This window comes from Plecotus auritus, assembly GCF_963455305.1.
Source record: "Plecotus auritus genome assembly, chromosome: 2".
NCBI classification, from domain to species: Eukaryota; Metazoa; Chordata; class Mammalia; order Chiroptera; family Vespertilionidae; genus Plecotus; species Plecotus auritus.
Window position 1 is genome coordinate 20,813,660 of NC_137771.1, and position 23,520 is coordinate 20,837,179.

The following is a 23,520-nucleotide window of genomic DNA, read 5'->3' on the forward strand; positions in this document are numbered from 1 at the left end:
TATATTTTTCCCCTTCTGGCTCTATTTTTGTTCATCGGTTTATGTTGTTCATTATATTCCACAAATGAGTGAGATCATACGATATTTATCTTTCTCCGACTGGTTTATTTCACTTAGCATTTTGCTTTTAAAGTCTATTTTGTCAGATATGAGTATTGCTACTCCAGCTTTTTTTTTTTCTTTTCCATTTGCATGGGAAATTTTTTTTCCAGCCCTTCACTTTCATCCTGTGTGTGTCTTTTGTTTTGAGGTGGGTCTCTTGCAGAGTCCAGTGGTCGATGACCTTTCAGACCTCATGGACCACCTGTAGACAGCATATAGTTGGTCATGTTTTTGTATCCATTCAGCTACCCTACACCTTTTTATTGGAGCATTTAATCCATTTACATTTAGGGTTATTATTGAGAGGTACTTATTTATAGCCATTTTAATTCTGTATGGCTAGGTTTCTCTCTCTGTTTCTTCTTTTCAGCAATCCCTTACAGCAATCCTTTTAGCATTTCTTGTAATGCTGGCTTGGTGGTGATGAACTCCGTTAGCCTTTTTTTTTCTTTTTTTTTCTGGGAAGCTCTTTATTTGACCATCTATTTTGAATGATAGCCTTGCTGGATATAGTAATCTTGGTCTCAGATCCTTGCTTTCCATTACCTTGAGTACTTCATGCCATTCCCTTCTGGCCTGTAGAGTTCCTGATGAGAAATCAGGTGTCAGCCTTATGGGAACTCCCTTGTAGGTACCAGTTTTCTCTTGCTGCCTTTAAGATTCTCTCTTTGTCTTTAATTTTTGGCATTTTAATTATGATGTGTCTGGGCGTGGGTCTGTTTGGGTTCTTCTTGTTTGGGGTTCTCTGTGCCTCCTGAACTTGTGACTTTTTCCTTTACCAAGTTAGGGAAGTTTTCTACCATTATTTCATCAAACACCTTCTCTATTCCTTTCTCCCTTTCTGCCTCTTCTGGCACACCTACTATTCTAATATTGTTACATTTCACATTGTCCCACAGCTCCCTTAAGCTGTCCTCCTGTTTTTTAATTGTTTTTTCTTTTTGGTTCTCTAATTGAGTGATATTTTCAACTCTGTCTTTTAATTCACTGATTCGATCCTCAGCTTCCCCTAATCTGCTGTGTATTCCTTCCAATGTGTTCTTTATTTGTGTTATGTCATTCTTTATCTCAGACTATTCTTTTTTCATAGTTACTATATCTTTTTTCATACTGTTGAGCATTTTTTTTTATATATTTTATTGATTTTTTTACAGAGAGGAAGGGAGAGAGATAGAGAGCTAGAAACATCAATGAGAGAGAAACATCGATCAGCTGCCTCCTGCACACTCCCCACTGGGTATGTGCCCGCAACCAAGGTACATGCCCTTGACCGGAATCGAACCTGGGACCCTTGAGTCCGCAGGCCGACGCTCTATCCACTGAGCCAAACCGGTTAGGGTTTGTTGAGCATTTTTAACATTACTCTGAACTCTATTTCAGATAAATTTCTTATCTCTGCTTCATTTATCTCTTCTTCTGGAGAATTCGCTAGTTCTTTCATTTGGGGTTGTTTCTTTGTTTCCTCATTTTGGTTGTTTGGTTTTGTGACTATGTTTTAGGTAGATCCTCTACACCTCTCAATCTCTAGTGCAGGACAGTGTTGAAGGCTGTTTCTGACTAATTGGATCAGTCAAAATCTCAAAGCCTCCATAGACTGCCTCTGTCTACAGACTAATAGGATTCTAACTTGAATTGCCCCAGGCAATCGTCCTCGGGAATTTTTCAGCAGGGTGGGGCAGTTGCTTCAAGTGGCCTCAGGGCAAGGTGTTTTCCAATAGGGTGTGTCAACTGTCTTCCCCCCAGGCAAGGCAGATGTCTATGTGGGAAAGATGTCCTCCGCTTTGTGAGGGAATGACTCAGCCCAGGACACTTGGGGTGTCTGCCTTCTGCTCTCACAGCTCCAGTCCACTTCACCCTCCCTCTGCCAGAGTACAAGGTGGTGGCTCCACAGGGAATTTTTGTGCGTTGGCCCTTTAAGAGAGTGCCCGAACTTTCAGCTGCCTCTCCCTGGCAGACAGCAGCACCCCACTGCTTTTCACAGCTAGGTGTTACGTGGGTACCCTCCTCAGTTTGGTGCTCTCTGCTGGGAAGCCCAGCTTGAGAATTAGATCCCAGAGTTCTCAGTGGCACTGCCCCCTCCCCCCCCCCCCCCCAGCTGAGATATCTCTCTGGGACTTCAGTTGCAGTCTGTGGGTGTCCGGCCTCCACCTTCGGTCCTTGGGTATCAGGATTCTCTCCTGTAAGTTTTCCATTGATTATTCAGGAAGCCTTTCCATATTTCAGTTGTAATTCCAGCTTGTTCCTGGGAACATGTCCATGCAGCATCCTCCTACTCTGTGCCATTTTTAATCTCCTCAGTTTCCAATTTCTTCACATTCTTAACACCTTGTTATTTTGTTTTCTTTTGTTTTTGTTAGTAGGTATGAAGTGGTATCTCCCAGTTTTTTTTCTGGTGTTTATTTCTGTCTTTGTTTCATGTAGTCTTAGAAGATACTTAAGATTTCAATCTTACATTTATTGAGACTCTTTGTGGCCTAACATGGTCTGTCCTGGAGGATGTTCCATGTATGCTTTAGAAGGTATATTCTGTTGTTGTTGAGTGGGATATTCTATATATCTTTTAGGTTTAGTAGCTGATTTATAATGTTGTTAAAGTCCTCTATTTCCTGATTAATTTTCTAACTAGGTATTCTATTCATTATTGAAAGTGGTATGTTGAAGTCTCCAAATATTATTGTAGAATTATTTTTACATTCAAGCCTATCAGTGTTTCATATATTTTGAGGTTCTAATTTGGTGCATTTATTTTATAATTGTTGTATCTTCATGAATTGACCCTTTTGTCAATTACATTATATATGTAACGTCTTCTTTGTCTGTTGTAACAAAGATTTTGTCTAATATTAGTTTAGCCATACCAGCTGTCTTTTCATTACCATTTGCATGAAATAATCTTCTTCCATTCATTTACTTTCAGCCCATGTGTGTCTTTGAATGTACAGTAAATATTTGCAGGCATTATCAGTTGGATCGTGTTTGGGGTTTTTTTTTTATAATATATTTTATTGATTTTTTACAGAGAGGGAGAGAGAGTTAGAAACATCGATGAGAGTGCTGAAACTGGTTTGGCTCAGTGGATAGAGCGTTGGCCTGCGGACTGGGGGGTCCCGGGTTCGATTCTGGTCAAGGGCATGTACCTTGGTTGCGGGCATGTCCCCGGTGGGGGGTGTGCAGGAGGCAGCTGATCGATGTTTCTCTCTCATCGGTGTTTCTAACTCTCTGTCCCTCTCCCTTCCTCTCTGTAAAAAATCAATAAAATATATTAAAAAAAAAAAAAAGAAACATCGATGAGAGAGAAACATCAATCAGCTGCTCCTGCACACCCTCTACTGGGGATGTGCCCACAACCAAAGTGCATGTCCTTGACCGGAATTGAACCTGGGACCCTTGAGTCCACAGGCCGACGCTCTATCCACTGAGCCACAAACTGCTTAGGGCTGTGTTTGGTTTTTTATTCATTCTACCAATCTCTGCCTTTTGACTGGAGAATTTCATCCATTTACATATAACATAATTACTGATAAGAAAGGACTTCCGCTATTTTTTGTTTTATGTATATCTGATGCCTTTTTTGTCCCTCTCCCTTCATTACTATCTTTTGTGTTTAGTTGATTTTTTTGTAGTGAACTGTTTTGATTCCTGTCTCATTTCCTTTTGTGTATTTTTTAATTTTTTTGTGTATGTGTTATTGTTTCAGTAATTTTGTTTTAGATACTGTGGTTGCCTTGGGGACAGTAGTCCCCTTTTATCTGCAATTTAACTTTTTGTGGTTATAGCTACTTGTGGTTAACTATGGTCAGAAAATATTAAGGAAAATTCCAGAAATAAAATATTATAAGTTTTAAATTGTGCACCATTCTAAGCAGAATCATTCCTTTGTCCAGTGGATTCACGCTGTATATGCTACACACCCATTAGTCACTTAGTAGCTATCTTAGTTATAAGATTGACTTTCGTACTGTCACAGTGCTTGTGTTCAGTAATATGTGAGCGCATAATATTGATTGGCTGCCTTCTGCACATCTCCCATGGGGGATCGAACCCACAACCAGGCATGTGCCCTGACCAGGAATCGAATCAGCAACACTTCCATGCACAGGACAACACCCAACTGAGCCACACTGGCCAGGTCCTAACCTAGACACCTTCCCCACCCCCACCCCCGCCCCTTATTTTAGGCCCTGGACAGGTAGGTCAGTTAAACTTTTGTTTGGTTTATTATTTTTTAAACTTTATTGTTGAAAGTATTATATATGTCTCCGTTTTTCCCCCATTGGCCCCCTCCAGCCCGCTCCAGCCCCCATCACAGGCCTTTACCACCCTATTGTCTGTGTCCATGGGTTATGCATATATGCATACAAGGTCTTTGGTTGATTACCTCTCACCCACCTACCCTCCCCAGCCTTCTCTCTGAGATTCCGCACTGTGTACCATGCTTCCAAGTCTCTGGATCCACTCTGTTCATCAGTTTATCTTGTTTAATAGATTCCACATGAGTGAGATCATGTGCTGTTGTCTTTCTCTGATTTATTTCACTTAGCATGATACTCTCCAGGTCCCTCTATGCTGTCTCCAAGGGTAAGAGAGTCTTCTTTTTTACTGCTGCATACTATTCCAGGGTGTAAATGTACCACAGCTTTTTTTTTTTAAATATATTTTATTGATATTCCACAGAGAGGAAGGGAGAGGGATAGAGAGCTAGAAACATCGATGAGAGAGAAACATCGATCAGCTGCCTCCTGCACACCTCCCACCAGGGATGTGCCCGCAACCAATGTACATGCCTTTGACCGGAATCGAACCCGGGACCCTTGAGTCCGCAGGCCGACGCTCTATCCACTGAGCCAAACCGGTTTCGGCTCACAGCTTTTTTTTATCCACTGCTACTGATGGGCACTTGGGCTGTTTCCATATCTTAGCTATTATAAATTATGCTGCTATGAACATAGGGGTGCATATATTCTTTCCAATTGGTGTTTTGAGTTTCTTCGGATATATTCCTAGAAGTGGGATCACTGGGTCAAATGGCAGTTCCATATTTAATTTTTTTTTTTTTTTTTTTGAGGAAACTCCATACTGTTTTCCACAATAGCTGCACCAGTCTGCATTCCCACCAGCAGTATACTAGGGTTCCCTTTTCTCCACATCCTCACCACCACTTGTCATTTGTTGATTTGTTGATGATAGCCATTCTGACAGGTGTGAGATGATACCTCAGTGTCATTTTAATTTGCATCTTTCTGATGATCAGTGACGTTGAGCAATTTTTCATATGTCTCTTGGCCCTCTGTATATTCACGTTGGAGAAGGGTCTATTTAGGTCCTTTGCCCATTTTTTAATTGGATTTTTTATCTTCTTTTTGTTAAGTTGTATGAGTTCCTTATATATTTTGGATATTAACCCTTTATCAGATATATCATTGCCAAATATATTCTCCCATACAGTGGGCTCCCTTTTTGGTGTTTTTTTTTTTTTTTTTTTGATGGTTTCTTTTGCTGTGTAGAAGCTTTTTATTTTGGTGTAGTCCCATTTGTTTATTTTCTCCTTAGTTTCTTTTACCCTTACACTAGACTTTTTTTAAAGTATTTTTTTTATTGATTTCAGAGAGGAAGGGAGAGGAAGAGGGAGATAGGAACATCATTGATGGGCTGCCTTCTGCACGTTGGACCGAGCCCACGGCCCAGGCATGTGCCCTTGACCAGAATCGAACCTGGGACCCTTTGGTCTGCAGGCTGACGCTCTATCCACTGAGCCAAACCAGCTAGGGCTAAACTAGACATTTTTAAATCAACACAGTTTTTCCTTGAAAGAATGACTGACAGAAAAACTCATTATTCACACTTAAGTATTGGGCAGACATTTTCTTAAAATTCAAGAAGTCAGGCTCCAGCCAATTTGGCTCAGTGGATAGAGCTCTGGCCTGTGTACTGAAGGATCCCGGGTTTGATTCTGGTCAAGGGCACATGCCTTGGCTGCAGACTCCTTCCTGGCCTGGGCCCTGGTTGGGGTGTGTGCAAGAGGCAACCAATTGATGTATTTCTCTCCACATAGATATTTCTCTGTCTTTCCCTCTCCCATTCTCTCTAAAAATCAGTGGAAAAATATCCTCAGGTGAGGATTTAAAAAGAAAAAAAAAGAAGTCAGTATTTGTTGCCAATGATAAAATTTTAGCTTTCAAGCAAAAAAATAATTTGAGAAAACTTGTATCTACCACCTAAGCTTAACAACTTTCCAAGAGGTTTGTAATAGAATAAAATGGGGGTGGGGCCGAAACCGGTTTGGCTCAGTGGATGGAGCGTCGGCCTGTGGACTGGGGGGTCCCGGGTTCGATTCCGGTCAGGGGCATGTACCTTGGTTGCGGGCACATCCCCAGTGGGAGGGGTGCAGGAGGCAGCTGATCGATGTTTCTCTCTCATCGATGTTTCTGGCTCTCTGTCCCTCTCCCTTCCTCTCTGTAAAATATCAATAAAATATATTAAAAAAAAAAATGGGGGTGGGGGAAGTCGGGAGTGGAAGACCAACGTAAAAATGGTTACATTATGATATATTTATGCAGTGAAATAATGTAACAAGAAAAATGAATGAAATACAGCTCCATAAAAAAGGTGAGCCCTGGCCCTGGCTGATTTGGCTCAGAAGATAGAGCTTTGGCCTGTGGACTGAAGGGTCCCAGGTTCGATTCCGGCCAAGGGCACATGCCTGGGTTTCCGGGCTCGATCCCCAGTAGGGGGTGTGCAGGAGGCAGCCAATCGATGATTCTCATCATTGATGTTTCTATCTCTCCCTCTCCCTTCCTCTCTAAAATCAATAAAATATATTAAAAAAAAAAAAAAAAAAAAGGGGTGAGTCCTGGCCTGTGTGGCTCAGTTGGATGGAGTGCTGTCCTGTGCAACCTCGGCATATCGGGATGACAGTAACCAACTGAGCTAGCCAGCCAGTGCCCAGGCATATTAATAACATTCTAGTTCTTAGATTTGGTGGTGGGTTTATAGATTCTCATTGTATTATTTTGTTTGGTAACAACATTGTTTCTTTTTGTATGTATCAAATATTATAGATTAATTTTAAAATTGGGTCCCGCCGAAACCGGTTTGGCTCAGTGGATAGAGCGTCAGCCTGCGGACTGAAGGGTCCCGGGTTCGATTCCGGTCAAGGGCATGTACCTTGGTTGTGGGCACATCCCCAGTGGGAGGTGTGCAGGAGGCAGCTGATCGATGTTTCTCTCTCATCGATGTTTCTAGCTCTCTATCCCTCTCCCTTCCTCTCTGTAAAATATCAATAAAATATATTAAAATTGGGTCCCTTTTAAACAATACATGGTATTCCACTGAATTTGTGTATACTGTAATTATTTCATCTGGCTAGGTTAAATATATTTGAGTTTATTGGGCAAGTCATATAACTGTTTCTCATCATGGAGGTGATCATAGCTTATGAGCATTTACCATATTATGTTCTAAGAAGTACTTCACATGTATTAACCTATTTAATTTCTCTCTCCCTTTTTTTAATTTGATTTGAACATTGATTTTTTTGTTCTGTTTATTTATGAATTCATTGGTTGATTCTTGTATGTACCCTGACTGGGGATCAAACCCACAACCTTGGCATATTGGGCTGACACTCTAACCAGCTGAACTGCCCAGCCAGGGCACTTTTCTAAGAACTCTATGAAGTAGGAACTATTATGTCCCTCTTTTAAAGATAAGATCCTACAGCATAGAGGTTAAAGCAACTTATTAAAGGTTTACACAGTTAAAAAGCAAAGAGCCAGAATTTGAACCCTCACAAAATGCCTCTAGGGCCTACACATTTAACTATTATGTTTATATCAATTGCTACAATTACACTTCATTTAACCAGCTTATTATGATTAAAGGAAACTGTTGGTGGTGGTAGAAGTGTCAAGTGTGGTTAATGAGATTATTATGCTTCCTTGAGAATGTGTGGTTTCCCTGAGTAAGGGAGGGTTGGGGGTAGAGACAGGAGCCCAGGGAAAAGGAAATGTCTTCTTAAGAGCCTTTGCCAATGTGTTTGTATCTTCTCTTCTTCTAGAGACCATGGCAAGCCCAGGGAAAGACAATTATCGAATGAAGAGCTATAAGAACAATGCGCTAAACCCTGAGGAAATGAGGCGAAGAAGAGAGGAAGAGGGCATTCAGCTTCGGAAGCAGAAGCGGGAGCAACAAGTGGGTTAACCCAAGTATTCTTTATTTTTCAAATTTATTCTTTTATGTGTGTTTTTAGAGAGAGAGAGAGAGAAACATCAATTTGTTCCACTTATATTTTTTTATTTCAGAGAGGAGGGGAGAGGGTGATAGAAATATCAATGATGAGAGACAGTCATTGATCGGCTACCTCCTGTGCACCCCACACTGGGGATCAAGCCCAGAACCTGGGCATATGCCCTGACTGTGAATTGAACCGTGACCTCCTGGTTCGTAGGTCAACACTCATCCACTGAGCCATGCTGGCCGGGCTCCCCAAGGATATTTTTTCCATTGATTTTTTTTTTTTTTTTTTTTTTTTTAGAGAGAGAGATTAGAAAGGAGGGACAGGAAAGAGAGAAACATCTATGTGAGAGAGACACATCAATTGGTTGCCTCCTGCACACGCCCCAACTGGGGTCAGGGATTGAACCTGCAACACAGGTACATGCCCTTAATCATGATTGAAGGGTGACCCTTTGGTACTCTAACCACTGGACTACACCTACCAGGACCATTGGTTGATTCTTATGTGCCATGTCTGGGGATCAAACCCACAACCTTGGCATATTGGGACAACACTTTTACCAATTGAGCTATCTGGCCAGGGCCCAGAGTATTCTTAAACATATTGTTCAGAGAAAGAATCCAGCTGCCATGATTGGCCTCCACCTTGCACTCTCACCCTCCCTTAGGAAAGTAGCTAAGCTGCAATGTTTGATAGTTTCCTTTGTTGTAAAGAAATGTTGGAAGCTTTGAGAAAGAGAAAAATCAGTCCCTTATTCTTTTTTCATAATTTAGAATAACTTAGCAGCATCATTTCTGTCTTCAATATAACATTTTGGTTCTAGCCCCTTATTTATTGCCTTCTCTCTTCTTTACCCTAAAGTCAGTGTTAGGCCTGGCCTTCAAGCCTAGCTCCAAGCCTGACCTTTAAGAGGTTCATCCGCTATTCTGGGCTGCCTTATTTCTCTTTCCTGGGTCCATTCTTTGTAAGTCTCCTTAGCACTAAGAGTGTATTAATATTTCATCATTTATGCTCTTTTACACACCCACTAAATTGGTGCCTTGCCCAAACCTATATGTAGTCACCTAATCTGCTTTAGCCTACCCTCTTGCTTTTACCATTATTCCTTCAAAGCCTTTGTACTCTTCACCTTTTATACAAAGGGCATTAGAATCTTTAAAGATTTTTTTGCTTATAAAAATGAAAATAGTTAGATAAAATAGAAAGTAAAGCTCTTGAATATCTTTCTATGTCATTATGTTAAACTTGGCATTTTCTCAACTATGCTAGCATTTCCTTGACAGTTTTGCCATAATTTAACATTAGGTTATTCTTTGTTGTTGTTGTTTTTGTTTCAGTGAATAGTCTTACCCCATCTCTTCTCTTCACTTGCAGCTATTTAAACGGAGAAATGTGGAGATGATTAATGAAGAAGCTGCCATGTTCGATAGTCTCCTCATGGACTCCTACGTGAGCTCTACCACTGGGGTAAGGCTCTTGCTTCAGGCAGGCCTGGGAAGTACCTGCTTCTACAGAACAGAAATTGGGCAGTTCACATCATCTAGTAGTTTTGCTCACAACCATGCAAAGCTCTTCCTTTCACGGGCCCTTTTGTAGTTGGTCAGCTTTAAGAGACAACAAGGATTTATCTCTGATAGAGACACCTTAGGAAACACTTAAAGGAAGCCATCAGTTGCCTCAAAAGTTAGGAATTATTTTTCAAATGTCTTGACTTGAAGCAGCCATGGATTAAACCAGCGCATTCTCCTGAGCCTGTCTGTTATGCTGTCTCCTCTTGCCCTCAACTCTTTACAAAATAGGATGCCACACAGGATTATGTGCTCATGTCTGACTCTAGTGTTGGTTTGCAAAGCCTTGAACCTGTTTTATATTCTAGGAGAGTGTGATCACAAGAGAGATGGTAGAGATGCTCTTTTCTGATGACTCTGACCTGCAGTTAGCAACCACACAGAAATTCCGGAAACTGCTCTCTAAAGGTACAAAGCCTGGCCCTCCCCCAAAGAGACCACCTACATGATTTAGTGTCTTGTTTCTTCTCACTGACCTCATCAACCTACCCACCTTCACTCATTCTGCTTTGGTGTTTAGATAAGCCAGGCACATTTTTACCTTTGTGCTGGCTATTCCTTCTACCTGATACCCTCTACTTGACATATCTGTGTGACAACTCCCTCACTTCTGTGAATCACATCCTACCTTCTCGATGAAGCCTACCCTGATATCCTATTTAAAATTATAGGCTATCTCCCAACCCTTGGCATTTTTAACCTTTTTACCTGGCCCAACCTATTCTTTTTTTCCTCGTTATATTTGTTACCTTCTATCAATAGAATCTCTCTCCTTACTAGTATGTAAGCTCTGTGAGAACAGAGACTTTTGGTTTTGTTCACTACTGTATCCTCAGTATCTAGAACTGTGTGGGGCACATTGTTCATGCTCAGTAAAAAATTGATAGTAAAAATACTTCTTGTCTCAGTATATTAAGCAGCTCTCCCAAGAAAGGAATTCTGGTCTTAGAAGGAAAATGTGTAGACGCGGGTTGGTCACCCCTTGAGCTTTCTTCTCTTCTCTTCTCTTCCTTCCTTACTTGCTTAGGTAAGTAAGGTTACATACTTGCTTAGGTTCAATAAGCCAAAGGGGAGTATACTTAAATTAGGATAGGCTTTACTCTTTAGCATCCCAACTGCTTCATACAGTTCAGAGATGACCAACTGTTGTTAAAAAAACCACCTCACCCAAAAGGAGTTTAAGCATGCTTATAAGGATGGTCAGGAGTATCTAGGAAGGATGGTGAGTTGACCCCAGTGGATGCATCAGCCAAAGCCTATCCTGACTTTTCCTCTTCTTCCTTTCTTCCTCTTCCAGAGCCTAGCCCTCCAATAGATGAAGTTATCAACACGCCAGGAGTGGTGGATCGGTTTGTGGAGTTTCTGAAGAGGAATGAGAATTGTACATTACAGGTGAGATCTGGGATGGAATGGTATCAGATGAAAGCCCTCCTTCAAAGAAATTGAAGTGGGATGTTTCTATAGACACATCTCCTAGGAAATAGACAAGTAATGTGAGGAAACATTTAAGAGAAACTATCTGTTTGTTGCTCAGAAGTCTTAGCCTCAAATAAGACAGCCCAGATCTCTTCTCTAAAATAATCTCAAAGAAAAGATACCAGATTATAACGGATTGTTCATTTATAAATCAGAGGTTCTAGTTCGCTTCCACATTACCTGTGTGACCTGAGGCAAATTATTTAGCCTCTGGATTTTTCTTCTCAGAAATCATTGGTGAGTCAATCTGTTGGAACTTGCTAGAAACTCAGCTGAAAGGGACTTTGAGAGATCCAGCACACTTTAATCCTAGTTTCAGTAATAAAGAAAGTGAAGCTTGGGAAATAAAAAAATGATTTGCTAAAGGACTAATTGGTGCTGTGGTAGTGCAGGTCAGGACCTGGACCACTGAGGCCCACTTCTGGCTTCCCATTCTGTTATGTCACTGCCAATACCTCTTCCTACCATTTAAAGGGGGAGCCTGTATTTTGATTGATTGATTGATTGATTGATTTTTTTTTAGTCAGGAACAAGAGGCTTACTGCCTGAGCCAGCTGGTAGGCATGGCTGCCCTGTCTGGAATGACTTCTCAATAATGGTTTAATCTCACTTTCAGTTTGAAGCTGCCTGGGCTCTAACGAACATTGCCTCTGGAACCTCTCAGCAGACCAAAATTGTCATTGAAGCAGGGGCTGTCCCCATTTTTATAGAGCTGCTTAACTCGGACTTTGAGGATGTACAGGAACAGGTAATGCTCAGATTTGGCTTAATTCTTTTTTAAAAAAAGATATTTTTAATTGATTTTTTTAGAGAGGGGGAGGTAGGGGAGGGCAGGCGGCAGAAACATCTATGTGAAAGCGAAACATCAATCGGCTGCCTCTTGCTCGCCCCTTACCAGGGATTGAGCCAGAAACCCCAGTGGGAATTGAACTGGCAGCCTTTTGGTGCACTGGACAATGCCCAACAGAGCAACCCACTAGCCAAGGCTGGCTTAATTCTTGATAGTACCTGTGGTATAATACAAAATATATTTGTTCTTTGCCTCTAGTTCTGACAAAAAGCTCCTAAAATCCTTCACATTTTCTGAGTGTTAATAGTGTCTTTTGTTATTTATAACTAGAGGCCAGTGCACGCATTTGTGCAACGGTGGGGTCCTTCCCCACCAATCAGGGCTGCTGGCCAGCTGGGGACAGGGACTGCGGGAGGTTGGCTGTGGGAGTGCACTGACCACTAGGGGGCAGCTCCTGAGTTGAGCACCTGCCCCCTGGTGGTCAGTGCGTGTCATAGCGACCAGTCATAATGGTCGCTTAGGCTTTTATATATATATATAGACTAGAGGCCCGGTGCACGAAATTCATGCACAGGGGGTGTGTCCCTCAGCCCAGCCTGCACCCTCTCCAATATGTGACCCCTCGAGGGATCCCTACTGGGATCAGGCCTAAACGGGCAATCGGACATCCCTCTCACAATCCAGGACTGCTGGCTCCCAATAGCTCGCCTGCCTGCCTTCCTGATTGCCCCTAACCACTCCCCTGCCAGCCTGACTGATGCCTAAGTGCTCCCCTGCCAGCCTGATTGCCCCTAACTTCCCTCCCCTGCAGGCCTGGTCACCCCTAACTGCCCTCCACTACAGGCCTGGTCCCCCCAACTGCTCTCACCTGCAGGCCTGGGTCCCCCCCAACTGCCCTCCCCTGCAGGCTTGATTGCCCCCAACTGCCCTCCCTTGCAGGCCTGGTCCCTCCCAACTGCCCTCCCCTGCTGGCCTGATCACCCACAACTGCCCTCCCTTTCAGGCCTGGTCCTCCCAACTGCCCTCCCCTGCTGGCCATCTTGTGGTGGCCATTTTGTGTCCACATGGGGGCAGCCATCTTTGACCACATGGGGGCAGCCAATTTGTGTGTTGGAGTAATGGTCAATTTGCATATTACTCTTTTATTAGATAGGATAGAGGCCTGGTGCACGGGTGGGGGCTGGCTGGTTTGCCCTGAAGGGTGTCCCGGATCAGGGTGGGGGTTCCCTTGGGGCGTGGGGCAGCCTGGACGAGGGGCCTGTGGTGGTTTGCAGGCCAGCCACGCCCCCCAGTGACCCAAGCAGAGGCCCTGGGATCTGGGATTTATTTATCTTCTATAATTGAAACTTTGTAGCCTTGAGCGGAGGCCAGGGGAAAACCCAAGCCCCCTGCTCGCTCTGTGGCCGCAGCCATCTTGGTTGGGTTAATTTGCATACTCGCTCCTGATTGGCTTGTGGGTGTAGCAGAGGTACAGTCAATTTGCATGTTTCTCTTTTATTAGTGTAGATGAGCCCTTTTGGAACATACCTGAGTCTATGCTAATGAGATGGTTCAGGTTGTGGCTCCTTAATCTCAGGATTGCGGGGGAGGGGTGGCTGGTCATCAGAATGACCAAACATAGGGTTAGAGGGTGGGAACTCTCAGCCCCAACTCCCAAAACCTTCCCTACCCATCCACCCCAACCTCCCCAGGAAGGTTAGGAGAGCTAGAGATTGGGTTATAAAAACTCTTGAACAGTGATTATTTAGAGAGCTCCCAGATTGGTGAACACATCAATATGCTGGGAAGATGGGAAGCCTGGAGAGGGCATGGAAGTTCTGTGACACCCCCACTCCTCACCCCATACCTTGCCCTATACATCTCTCATTTAGCTCTTCCTGAGTTGTAGCCATTATAATAAACTGGTAAATGTAACTAAAGTGTTTCCCTGAGTTCTGTGAACCTTTAGTGAATTATTGAACCTGAGAAGAGGATTATGGGAACTCTCAAATTTATAGCCAGTGGGTGGTGCCTAGTGTCTAAAGTGGGGGCAGTGTTGTGGACTGAGCTTTAACCTGTAAGGTTTGCGCTAACTTCAAGAGTTAGTGTTAGCCGAAACCGGTTTGGCTCAGTGGATAGAGCGTCGGCCTGCGGACTGAAGGGTCCCAGGTTCGATTCCAGTCAATGGCATGTACCTTGGTTGCGGGCACATCTCCAGTGGGAGGTGTGCAGGAGGCAGCTGATCGATGTTTCTCTCTCATCGATGTTTCTAGCTCTCTATCCCTCTCCCTTCCTCTCTGTAAAATATCAATTATATATATATATATATATATATATATATATATATATATGAGTTAGTGTTAGAATTTAGTTGACTTGTTGGGCACTTGGTGTCAGATAATTAGTTGTTGGTGTGGAAAAACTCCACACATTTGACATCAGAGGTGGTAGTGGAGAAAAGATACCCCTGTACCCATTTCTCAGTACCTACAGATCATAGAGATAAAGATACAACTTCCATTTCTTCCACTGGATATTTGCTGGTTGGCTAGAAGTAGAGAGTGGTCCTGGGATTTTTTTCTCCTCCATTAACAGTAAGGTAGGTCCTGTGAGAATACAAGAGTGCACCTTTTAATCACTTTCGCCTTTTTTGGGGGGCGGGGCTAGAAAGGTCGTGGTTAGGCTTCTCTGGCTGCAGTACAGAGGTCAGCCTGTCTTTGCCACTAAACCAGGAACTCTCAGAATAAAGGCCCTCCTAGAGCAAGTCCTCATAAAAGACACCAAAAGGGCCCTAGCCGGTTTGGCTCAGTGGATAGAGCATCGGCCTGCGGACTGAAGGGTCCCAGGTTCGATTCCGGTCAAGGGCATGTACCTTGGTTGCAGGCACATCCCCAGTAGGGGGTGTGCAGGAGGCAGCTGATCGATGTTCCTCTATCATCAATGTTTCTAACTCTCTATCCCTCTCCCTTCCTCTCTGTAAAAAATCAATAAAATATATTTAAAAAAAAAAAAAAAAGACACCAAAAGGGCCCTGGCTGGGTTGGAGCATCATCCAGTATGCCAAAAGGTTGTGGGTTTGATTCCTAGTCAGGGCAATACTTAGGTTTCGGGTTCAATCACCAGTTAGGGTGTGTAGAGGAGGCAACCAGTCCATATTTCTTTCTCATATCGATGTTTCTCCCTCTCTTTCCCTTGCTGTCTAAAAAAAAAATTTTTTTAATCAATTAAAAATATATCCTTGTGTGAGTATGAAACAAACAAAACTACATTTACAAAAAAGAGTCAAACAGAGATGGCACCTGAGTTTATTTAGTGTGTCTTGGGCCTTGATATGTTTTTCATCTGATTATTGATGGGTACTCTATGGTTGTAAGTATAAAGTACGCAAAGAAACCACTAGGCTCTGTGGGTGACAGTTTCATCATCCCCTTTTCAGGCAGTCTGGGCACTGGGAAACATAGCTGGAGACAGCTCCGTTTGCCGAGATTACGTCTTGAACTGTTCCATCCTTAATCCTTTGTTAACGTGAGTAATTACTGATCACCTGCAACCTGAGACATCTGTAGGGTAGCCATATGGTAGTTCTTTTGGGGGAACTTACCTCTAGATGGTAAGTAAATATAAAAAGTACATTTTGATTGCCAAAGTAAAAAGTATCATTAAGAGCATGAAGATTGTGCTGCTGGTCTGTGCCAAGGCGGATCTTGCGCTTCCACACTTCATGGCACCGTGGAATCTTATGTTGGTCATACCTGCCTCATTTTTGAGCCAGGAAGAGAGGCAGGATTAGCCCATCTTGGAAAATCCAGCCTTCTCGGCAGAATACATTGATTTGTTATGGGTTTATGCATCAGGTCATTGGAAAGCTCTATTGTAAACCTCAGGTCAGAGTCCCCATGAAAGGTCATCTGGATCCTTTCCCCATCCCTCACTCTAACCCTTAAAGTAGAGCTACATTGCATTTAAACCAAAATAAATGGATAAATTGTTCTTCAGAGATCACAATCTCATATCATAATCCTCTGAGCATGCAGGTTGGCCTCCCAGCACAAACAGGCTATTACCTTAGGTCTATGGGTAAGAAGAAGCTGAGGCTGCTAGAGTCTTAGGAATCTGATTGATTTGCTCCTGGCCTCCATTGGCAACAACCCTATGCCAAGGACATCATTGCTCAGGATCTGGCTTTTTCTTTTTCTTTCAGGCTCCTTACAAAATCCACACGATTGACAATGACACGGAATGCAGTCTGGGCCCTGTCAAACCTCTGCCGAGGGAAGAACCCACCTCCAGAGTTTGCAATGGTGAGAGAGTGTCTTACCGGTTCCTGAGGGATAATAGGTTCCTTCAAGTGGATGAATTTTTATGTGGGAGTTTTCAAGTCTTTGGGGAACTCCTGTGAGTCTCTCAATCCATGGGAGACTGAAAAAAGCTATTGTCAATGAAGTAGGTAATCTTGTGTGCATGGATGGGAAAGTGAAAAGTTAGGCCTGATGGCTTAATGTTGTAGGGATGTCCAGGGCATAGCAGTACTTGTAGAGGCGGGGACAGCAGTGTTAGTTAGTAGTAGTAGAGCTGATGTAACTATCCCCCTGTGAGTCCCTCTCACTCTGCTTCCAACAGGTCTCCCCTTGTTTGCCTGTGCTGTCTCGCCTACTCTTCAGCAGTGACTCAGATTTGCTGGCAGATGCTTGCTGGGCCCTTTCTTATTTGTCTGATGGCCCCAATGAGAAGATCCAGGCAGTCATAGACTCTGGAGTCTGCAGGAGATTGGTAGAGCTTCTAATGTGAGTGGTCTCAGAAAGGGTACAGATTCCCTAATTTTTTCCAAGCTCAGACTAAAGAACTGCTGCCCTATCCCAAGATCTGGAGCCATAAGAGTGCTGTCAGGCTTGGTGGTCAGCAGGGCTGAGTACTATGTACTGTCCTTTACTCACCAGTTCTCCCTCCTCTGCAGGCATAATGATTACAAAGTGGCCTCTCCTGCCCTGAGAGCTGTGGGTAACATCGTCACTGGAGATGATATCCAAACCCAGGTAAGGAAGAAGAGAGCTGCCTGTGGACAAAACCCTTCCCTACCAATAACTTTGGTGCTGATGGGAGGCAGCATAGACTAGGAGAGAAAGCATGGGCTTGGGTGAAAATTTCCAACTCTGCCACTTGCTATATGATCACGGGCAACTTGGTTGCCTTCATTTTTTTTTGTAAATGGGAAGCAAATTATCATTCATTCTGTGCTTTTGAAGGAACATTAAATTAATCTAACTCAGTACCTGGGACATTGTAAGCTAATTGTTAACAGTTTTTGAGTTCTGTTCCTTTCGAGATATTAGAAGCTATGAAACCTTACCCCTACTTCATAGACCTTAGGATCCTATATAGGGACACTACCTCCTGTTAATCCAGACAGGGAGGGCACAGTAAACAGGTTCTCTTCTGTTCAAAGGCTAGAGATCTGGGTATTCTTTGAGTCTTGAGTAGTTGGCATAATTCTGTGGGATTCTTGACAGCTTTTTATAGGTGATCAAACCCACACTCATTTTCTAGGCCATTCTTATGTGTGCGTGTGTAAGCAAATATTCATACATAAAATTTACTGGTGTCATTAAGTGCATTCACACTGTTATTCAACCATCATCACCATTTATTTTCACAGTCTATAATAATAAAAGCATAATATGCTAATTAGACCGGATGTCCTTCCAGACAAAGCCACGGCTGCAAGGGAAGCTGGGGAAGCCCAGATCCTGGGTACCAGAGGGAAGCTGGTGCTGGCAGCCAGGGGAAGGAAGTCCTACTCTTACACGAATTTCGTGTATCGGGCCTCTAATTTTTTCATAATTTCAAACTGAAACTCTGTACCCATTAAATAATAACTCCCCATTTCCTCCTCCCCCCAACCCCTGGTAACCACAATACTACTTTCTTCGTGAGTTTGACTACTCTAGGTACCTCATATAAGTGGAACCATATATATTTGTCCTTTTGTGTCACCTTATTTCACTTAGCATAATGTCTTTGAGGTTCATTCATATTATAGCATGTGTCAGACCTTCATTCTTTTTTATGTGTAAATAATATTGCATTGTATGCATACACCACATTTTGTTTATGCATTTTATGCATCTGTTAATAGACACTTGGGTTGTTTTCACCTTTTGGCTATTGTGAGTAATACTGCATTGAACATTGGTGTTCAAGTTATCTCTTTGAGTCTCTGCTTTCAGTTCTTTTGGATATGTATCCAGAAGTGGAATTATTGGATCATATGATAAATTTATGTGTAATATTTTAAGGAACCACCATAGGGTTTTGCACAGTGGCCATACCAGTTTGCATTCCCACCCTCAAAGTACCAGGTTCCAGTTGTCTCCATATCCTTATCAACACTTGTATTTTCTGGGGTTTTTTTTATAGTAGTCATCCTAGTAAGTGTAAAGTGGTATCTCATTGTGGTTTTGATTTGCATTTCCTAATGATTAGTGATGTTTGGCATCTTTTTATCTGCTTTTTGGCCATCTATGTATCTTCTTTGGAGAAATGTCTATTCAGATCCTTTGCCCATTTTTAAAATTGGGTTGTTTGTTTCTTCATTGTAGAATTGTAGAAATTCTTTATATATTCTTGATATTAATTCTTACCAGTTATATGTTTTGCATATATTTTCTCCCATTCTGTGATTTGCCTGTTCATTCTATTGATGGTATCTTCTGATGCCTAAAAAGTTTCAAGTTTTGATTGAATCCATTTAATTTTTGTTGCCTATGCTTTTGGTGTTCTAGGTCATTCTCAACTGTTCAGCGCTCCCTTGCCTCCTCCACTTGCTGAGCAGCCCCAAGGAGTCAATTCGGAAAGAAGCTTGCTGGACTATTTCAAATATCACTGCTGGCAACAGGGCTCAAATACAGGTAGAACAAGCAGGAGGGAAGTCAGGGGGTGGGTATGTCAGGTGGGAAGGCAGGGGGACATGAGAGGTTGTAGAATATTTGCTTCTAAAAGAATTTTGTTTCCTTTTAGAAATTAGGGTCAAAGATTCTGTGTAGTGGAAGCCAGATTCCCCTGTAGTCTCTCATCTATATAACAAGAACAAAGGAAGACTCCCAGGAAGGGAAGAGGTCTAAATCTTAGCTGATTTGTGGGCTGCATTTGATTTCTCTTCTTGTAGTGACTTATTTTCTCCTCCCTATCCCCACCCCAATCCTCTCTCAGGCTGTCATAGATACAAACATCTTCCCTGTGCTGATCGAGATTCTTCAGAAAGCGGAGTTCCGTACAAGGAAAGAGGCAGCCTGGGCTATCACCAATGCCACATCTGGAGGAACCCCTGAGCAGATCAGGTATCAGGTTTTTTCCCCCCTTGTCTGGAGTGATATGTATACTCTCCTTCTTAATATATATATTTTTTAAATACATTTTATTGATTTTTTACAGAGAGGAAGGGATAGAGACTTAAAAACATTGATGGGAGAGAAACATCAATTAGCTGCCTCTTGCACACCTCCTACTGGGGATGTGCCCACAACTAAGGTACATGCCCTTGACCGAATCGAACCTGAGACCTTTCAGTCCACAGGCCGATGCTCCATCCACTGAGCCAAACCAGTTAGGGCTTAATATATTTTTATTGATTTCAGAGAGGAAGGGAGAGAAAGATAGAAACATCAGTGATGAGAGAATCACTGATTGGCTGCCTCCTACATGCCCCATACTATAGATCAAGCCTGCAACACAGGCATGTGCCCTGACCAGGAATGGAACCAGTAACCTCTTGGTGCATGGGTCGATGCTCAAACACTGAACTGGCAAGGCAGCTGCAGTAGGTTCTAACTGATAAAATGCTAGAGTGGCACTGGAGTCTGGAATAGATGCCTATAAACCATGTACTTCTTTTCTCTCCTGGAGAACGGAAATCTTTGATACAGACATCTGTCTCCTACCTCATTCTCCACACCAGAGACTATATGTAATTGTCAGTTATTCATGCAAATGAAGGAGAGCCATGATATGGTTCATTCGCATCAGCTTCTTTAGGAAATCATTTTGGGGGGTAATACTTGGGAGAAACAAAAAGAAAGTAGTGTGTGTGTGTGTGTGTGTGTGTGTGTGTGTGTTTTGTGTTTGTTTTTGTTTTTTTTAGTTTCCATTATCAATATGAGTAGGAGTGGTGCGAATTAGGCAAGTATCTTGCCCTTAGTAAGGGGGTATATATTCAGTACAGTAATTCACCACTTAATGACAAGAATATGTTACAAGCTTAGGGGATTTTGCCATTGTGCAAAGATCACAGAGTGCACTTACACAAACCTAGACGGTCTATCCTACTCCATATCTAGGCTACAAGCCTATCTATATATATAAAAGGCTACTATGCAAAGTGTCCCCTTGGGAGTACCACCAGGAGACCGTGAGTTTGATCGCTCGCCATGATGTGTTCTGACCACCAGGGGGCAGCGCAGAACGAAAGAAGGCCCCAGCTGGCAGCCAGAAGGCCCTGATTGGCCCTGATCACTGGCCAGGCCTAGGGAACCTACCCATGCACGAATTTCGTGCACCAGGCCTCTAGTACTACATATTACTATACTAAACAAAATGATGCAACATGGTAAACATGAGATGTGTGAGGCTGCTGCCGGCATAACAGTTATTGTTTGACAGCAAACTTTTTTATAACCAGAAGAGTACACTTTGTTTTTATTGAATTTATTGTGGTGACATTGGTCAACATGAACATAGGTTTCAGGTGTGGGTTTCTATGTTATCAGATCTGTTTATTGCAGCACCATGTGCCCACAACCCAAAGTCACATCTTACACTGTCACCGTATATTAGGATCCCTTTTTCCCTCCACCCTTGAGAAAGAGTACACTTATAACAATAAAAAGTATATGTAGTAAACACATAAAGCAGCAACATATTCATTTATTATCATCAAGTATTATGTGCTGTACATAATTGTGTATGTTTTACTTTTATACAATGGCAGTGCAGTAGGTTTGTTTATACCAGCATCACCACAAATAAGTGAATAATGTGTTGTGCTATGACGTTATGATGGCTACAATGTCACTAGGTGATAAGAATTTTTATGCTCCATTATAATTTTTATGAGACCATCATCATATAGTCTGTCATTGACCAAAATTTTGTTTTGCTCTGCATGACTGTATACATAAAGCTTTAGGAGTAAAGGGATAGCCATTAAGTTAATCTTTGAAGGATAAATAAAGGGTTGTAAAAGGCTTTTAGGATTGGAAAAACATAAGTAAAGTATAAGAACCAGAAACTTGGAGACCTTTACATGTTTGACTGGAATGTAGAGTACTTAGAAGGGAATGATGGGAAGCAGAGCTAGAAGAGGAGGGTAGGAGCCAATTGTAGAGGGTCTATATTGTCATGCCTATAGAGCTTGTACTGTGCAAACTTTTAAGCAGAGAAATGATGTGTTCAGAGTGGTAATATTACAGCAAGGAGACATTAGAAATGAGGAGGAAGAATCATGGTAGCCTTTCACATGGCAATGAACTAGACCAGCGATTTTCAACTGGTGTGCCACAATAATTTTTTTTTATTATTTTTTATATGTTTTTATTGATTTCAGAGAGGAAGAGAGAGAGAGAGAGAGAAACATCAATGATGAGAGAGAATCGAGAATCACTGATCGGCTGCCTCCTGCACACCCTACTCTGGGGATTGAACCTGAAGCCTGGGCATGTGCCCTGACCGGGAACTGAATCTGGGACCTCCTGGTTATAGGTTGAAGCTCAACCACTGAGCCGGGCCACAATAATATTTATAACATGTAGTACTATGCCCGGCCGTGTGACTCAGTGGTTGAACATCGACCTATAAACCCAGAGGTCACAGTTTGATTCCCCATCAGGGCACATGCCTGGATTGCGGGCTCGATCTCCAGTGTGGGGTGTGATCAGTGATTCTCTCTCAATGATTCTCTCTCATCATTGATGTTTCTCTCTCTCTCTTTCTCTCTCTCTCTCTCCCTCCCCCTCCCCCTCCCTCCCTCCCTCTTCCTTTCTCTCTCAAAATCAATTTAAAACATTTTTTAAAAGTGTTAAAAAAAAACAAAACATGAAGTACCTGACTATTTAGTCAAGGGTGCTGACCTTTTTTCCCCTTAGATTGTCAAATAAAATTGACAACAGCCAATACAACAATAGCTGTCTGGTGTGGATGAATCAAAATTATACCTTTTATTTTTGTCAGGCAAAAATTATATTTTAATTACAGAATTTTAGTAATTAATTCATGTGTGGGAAAGGTTGAAAATCGCTGAACTGGACAATTAGCATTGGGAAGGTAGAGAGATTGAGATAAAGGATGGGTGGTTATAAAGACTCAGTAAGAGTGGATTGCTCAGCATGTTGACATGCATGAAGGAGACCCATAGACATCATAGTACCTGCCTAAGCACCTCCCTTGCCCTGCATTAATTTTTTTTTTTTTTTTTTTTTTTTTTTTTTTTTTTTTTTTTTTTTTTTTTTTTAGCTAAAGTAAAGCTTTATTACAGAAAAGCTCCCTGCTACAGGGAGAGGACCCGAGCGGATTGCCAGGGCAGTTTCTTTTTCTAAGAGTTAATATATGATCTGCTAACTTCCCATTGGTTGGTTAGAAAAATTTGACCCTAGCAACATCCTTATATTTTAAACTTCAAAGTTCCCACTCATTTCTCCCCTCCCTCACAGCCCTTCATTAATTTTAGAACTTGCCTGGTTTCTGGTCCTCAGGTACCTGGTATCACTGGGTTGCATCAAACCCCTTTGTGACTTGCTGACTGTAATGGATTCAAAGATTGTTCAAGTGGCCCTCAATGGACTGGAGAATATCCTTCGGCTTGGAGAGCAAGAGAGCAAGCGCAGTGGCTCAGGAGTAAATCCCTACTGTGGCCTCATCGAAGAAGCCTATGGTATGTGTCCTTTCCCAACATTATCTCTGACTTAACAGAGAGGTTATAGGTCAGAGTCTCGGGATTGTAGGCCTCCAAAGTAGTACACATTGTGAGGGTGTACGTTTTAGAGTCATCATTGAATGTAAGGTTCTATCCCATCAGTTCCTTCTTCCTCTTAGGGGCAATAGATCAGTTCTCTTTCAGATGGGCTCTACCCAGCAAGTAAGTATGATACAGATGCAAAAAGAAAGCTCCAGAGTTGGTAATAGAACCAGGCACTGGAAGGCATATTTTTAGCTGAGCTTATAGCAAGTTCAAGCAAGAGTACAATATGGACTCATCTCAGAGATTCAAATAAGTAATTAAAAGCAGAATCACACCCGGCCGGCGTTGCTCAGTGGTTGAGCATCAAACTATGAACCAGGAGGTCAGGGTTCGATTCCTGGTCAGGGCACATGCTTGATCCCCA

At 42.5% G+C, this 23,520-nt stretch overlaps 1 protein-coding gene across 1 annotated transcript in view; it reads left to right on the top strand.

Annotated features, from left to right (window-relative positions):
• The window catches only part of KPNA6 (karyopherin subunit alpha 6), a 46,970-nt gene that overhangs the window by 17,650 nt on the left and 5,800 nt on the right, over nucleotides 1-23,520 (top strand). Inside the window, exons 2-13 of the mRNA XM_080656221.1 lie at nucleotides 8,159-8,292; nucleotides 9,713-9,805; nucleotides 10,215-10,314; nucleotides 11,204-11,298; nucleotides 11,999-12,130; nucleotides 15,588-15,676; nucleotides 16,353-16,452; nucleotides 16,772-16,935; nucleotides 17,106-17,184; nucleotides 18,931-19,056; nucleotides 19,358-19,485; nucleotides 22,891-23,069. Coding sequence (XP_080512347.1) covers nucleotides 8,159-8,292; nucleotides 9,713-9,805; nucleotides 10,215-10,314; nucleotides 11,204-11,298; nucleotides 11,999-12,130; nucleotides 15,588-15,676; nucleotides 16,353-16,452; nucleotides 16,772-16,935; nucleotides 17,106-17,184; nucleotides 18,931-19,056; nucleotides 19,358-19,485; nucleotides 22,891-23,069 — 1,419 coding nt within the window. The remainder of the gene's footprint in view (nucleotides 1-8,158; nucleotides 8,293-9,712; nucleotides 9,806-10,214; nucleotides 10,315-11,203; nucleotides 11,299-11,998; nucleotides 12,131-15,587; nucleotides 15,677-16,352; nucleotides 16,453-16,771; nucleotides 16,936-17,105; nucleotides 17,185-18,930; nucleotides 19,057-19,357; nucleotides 19,486-22,890; nucleotides 23,070-23,520) is intronic.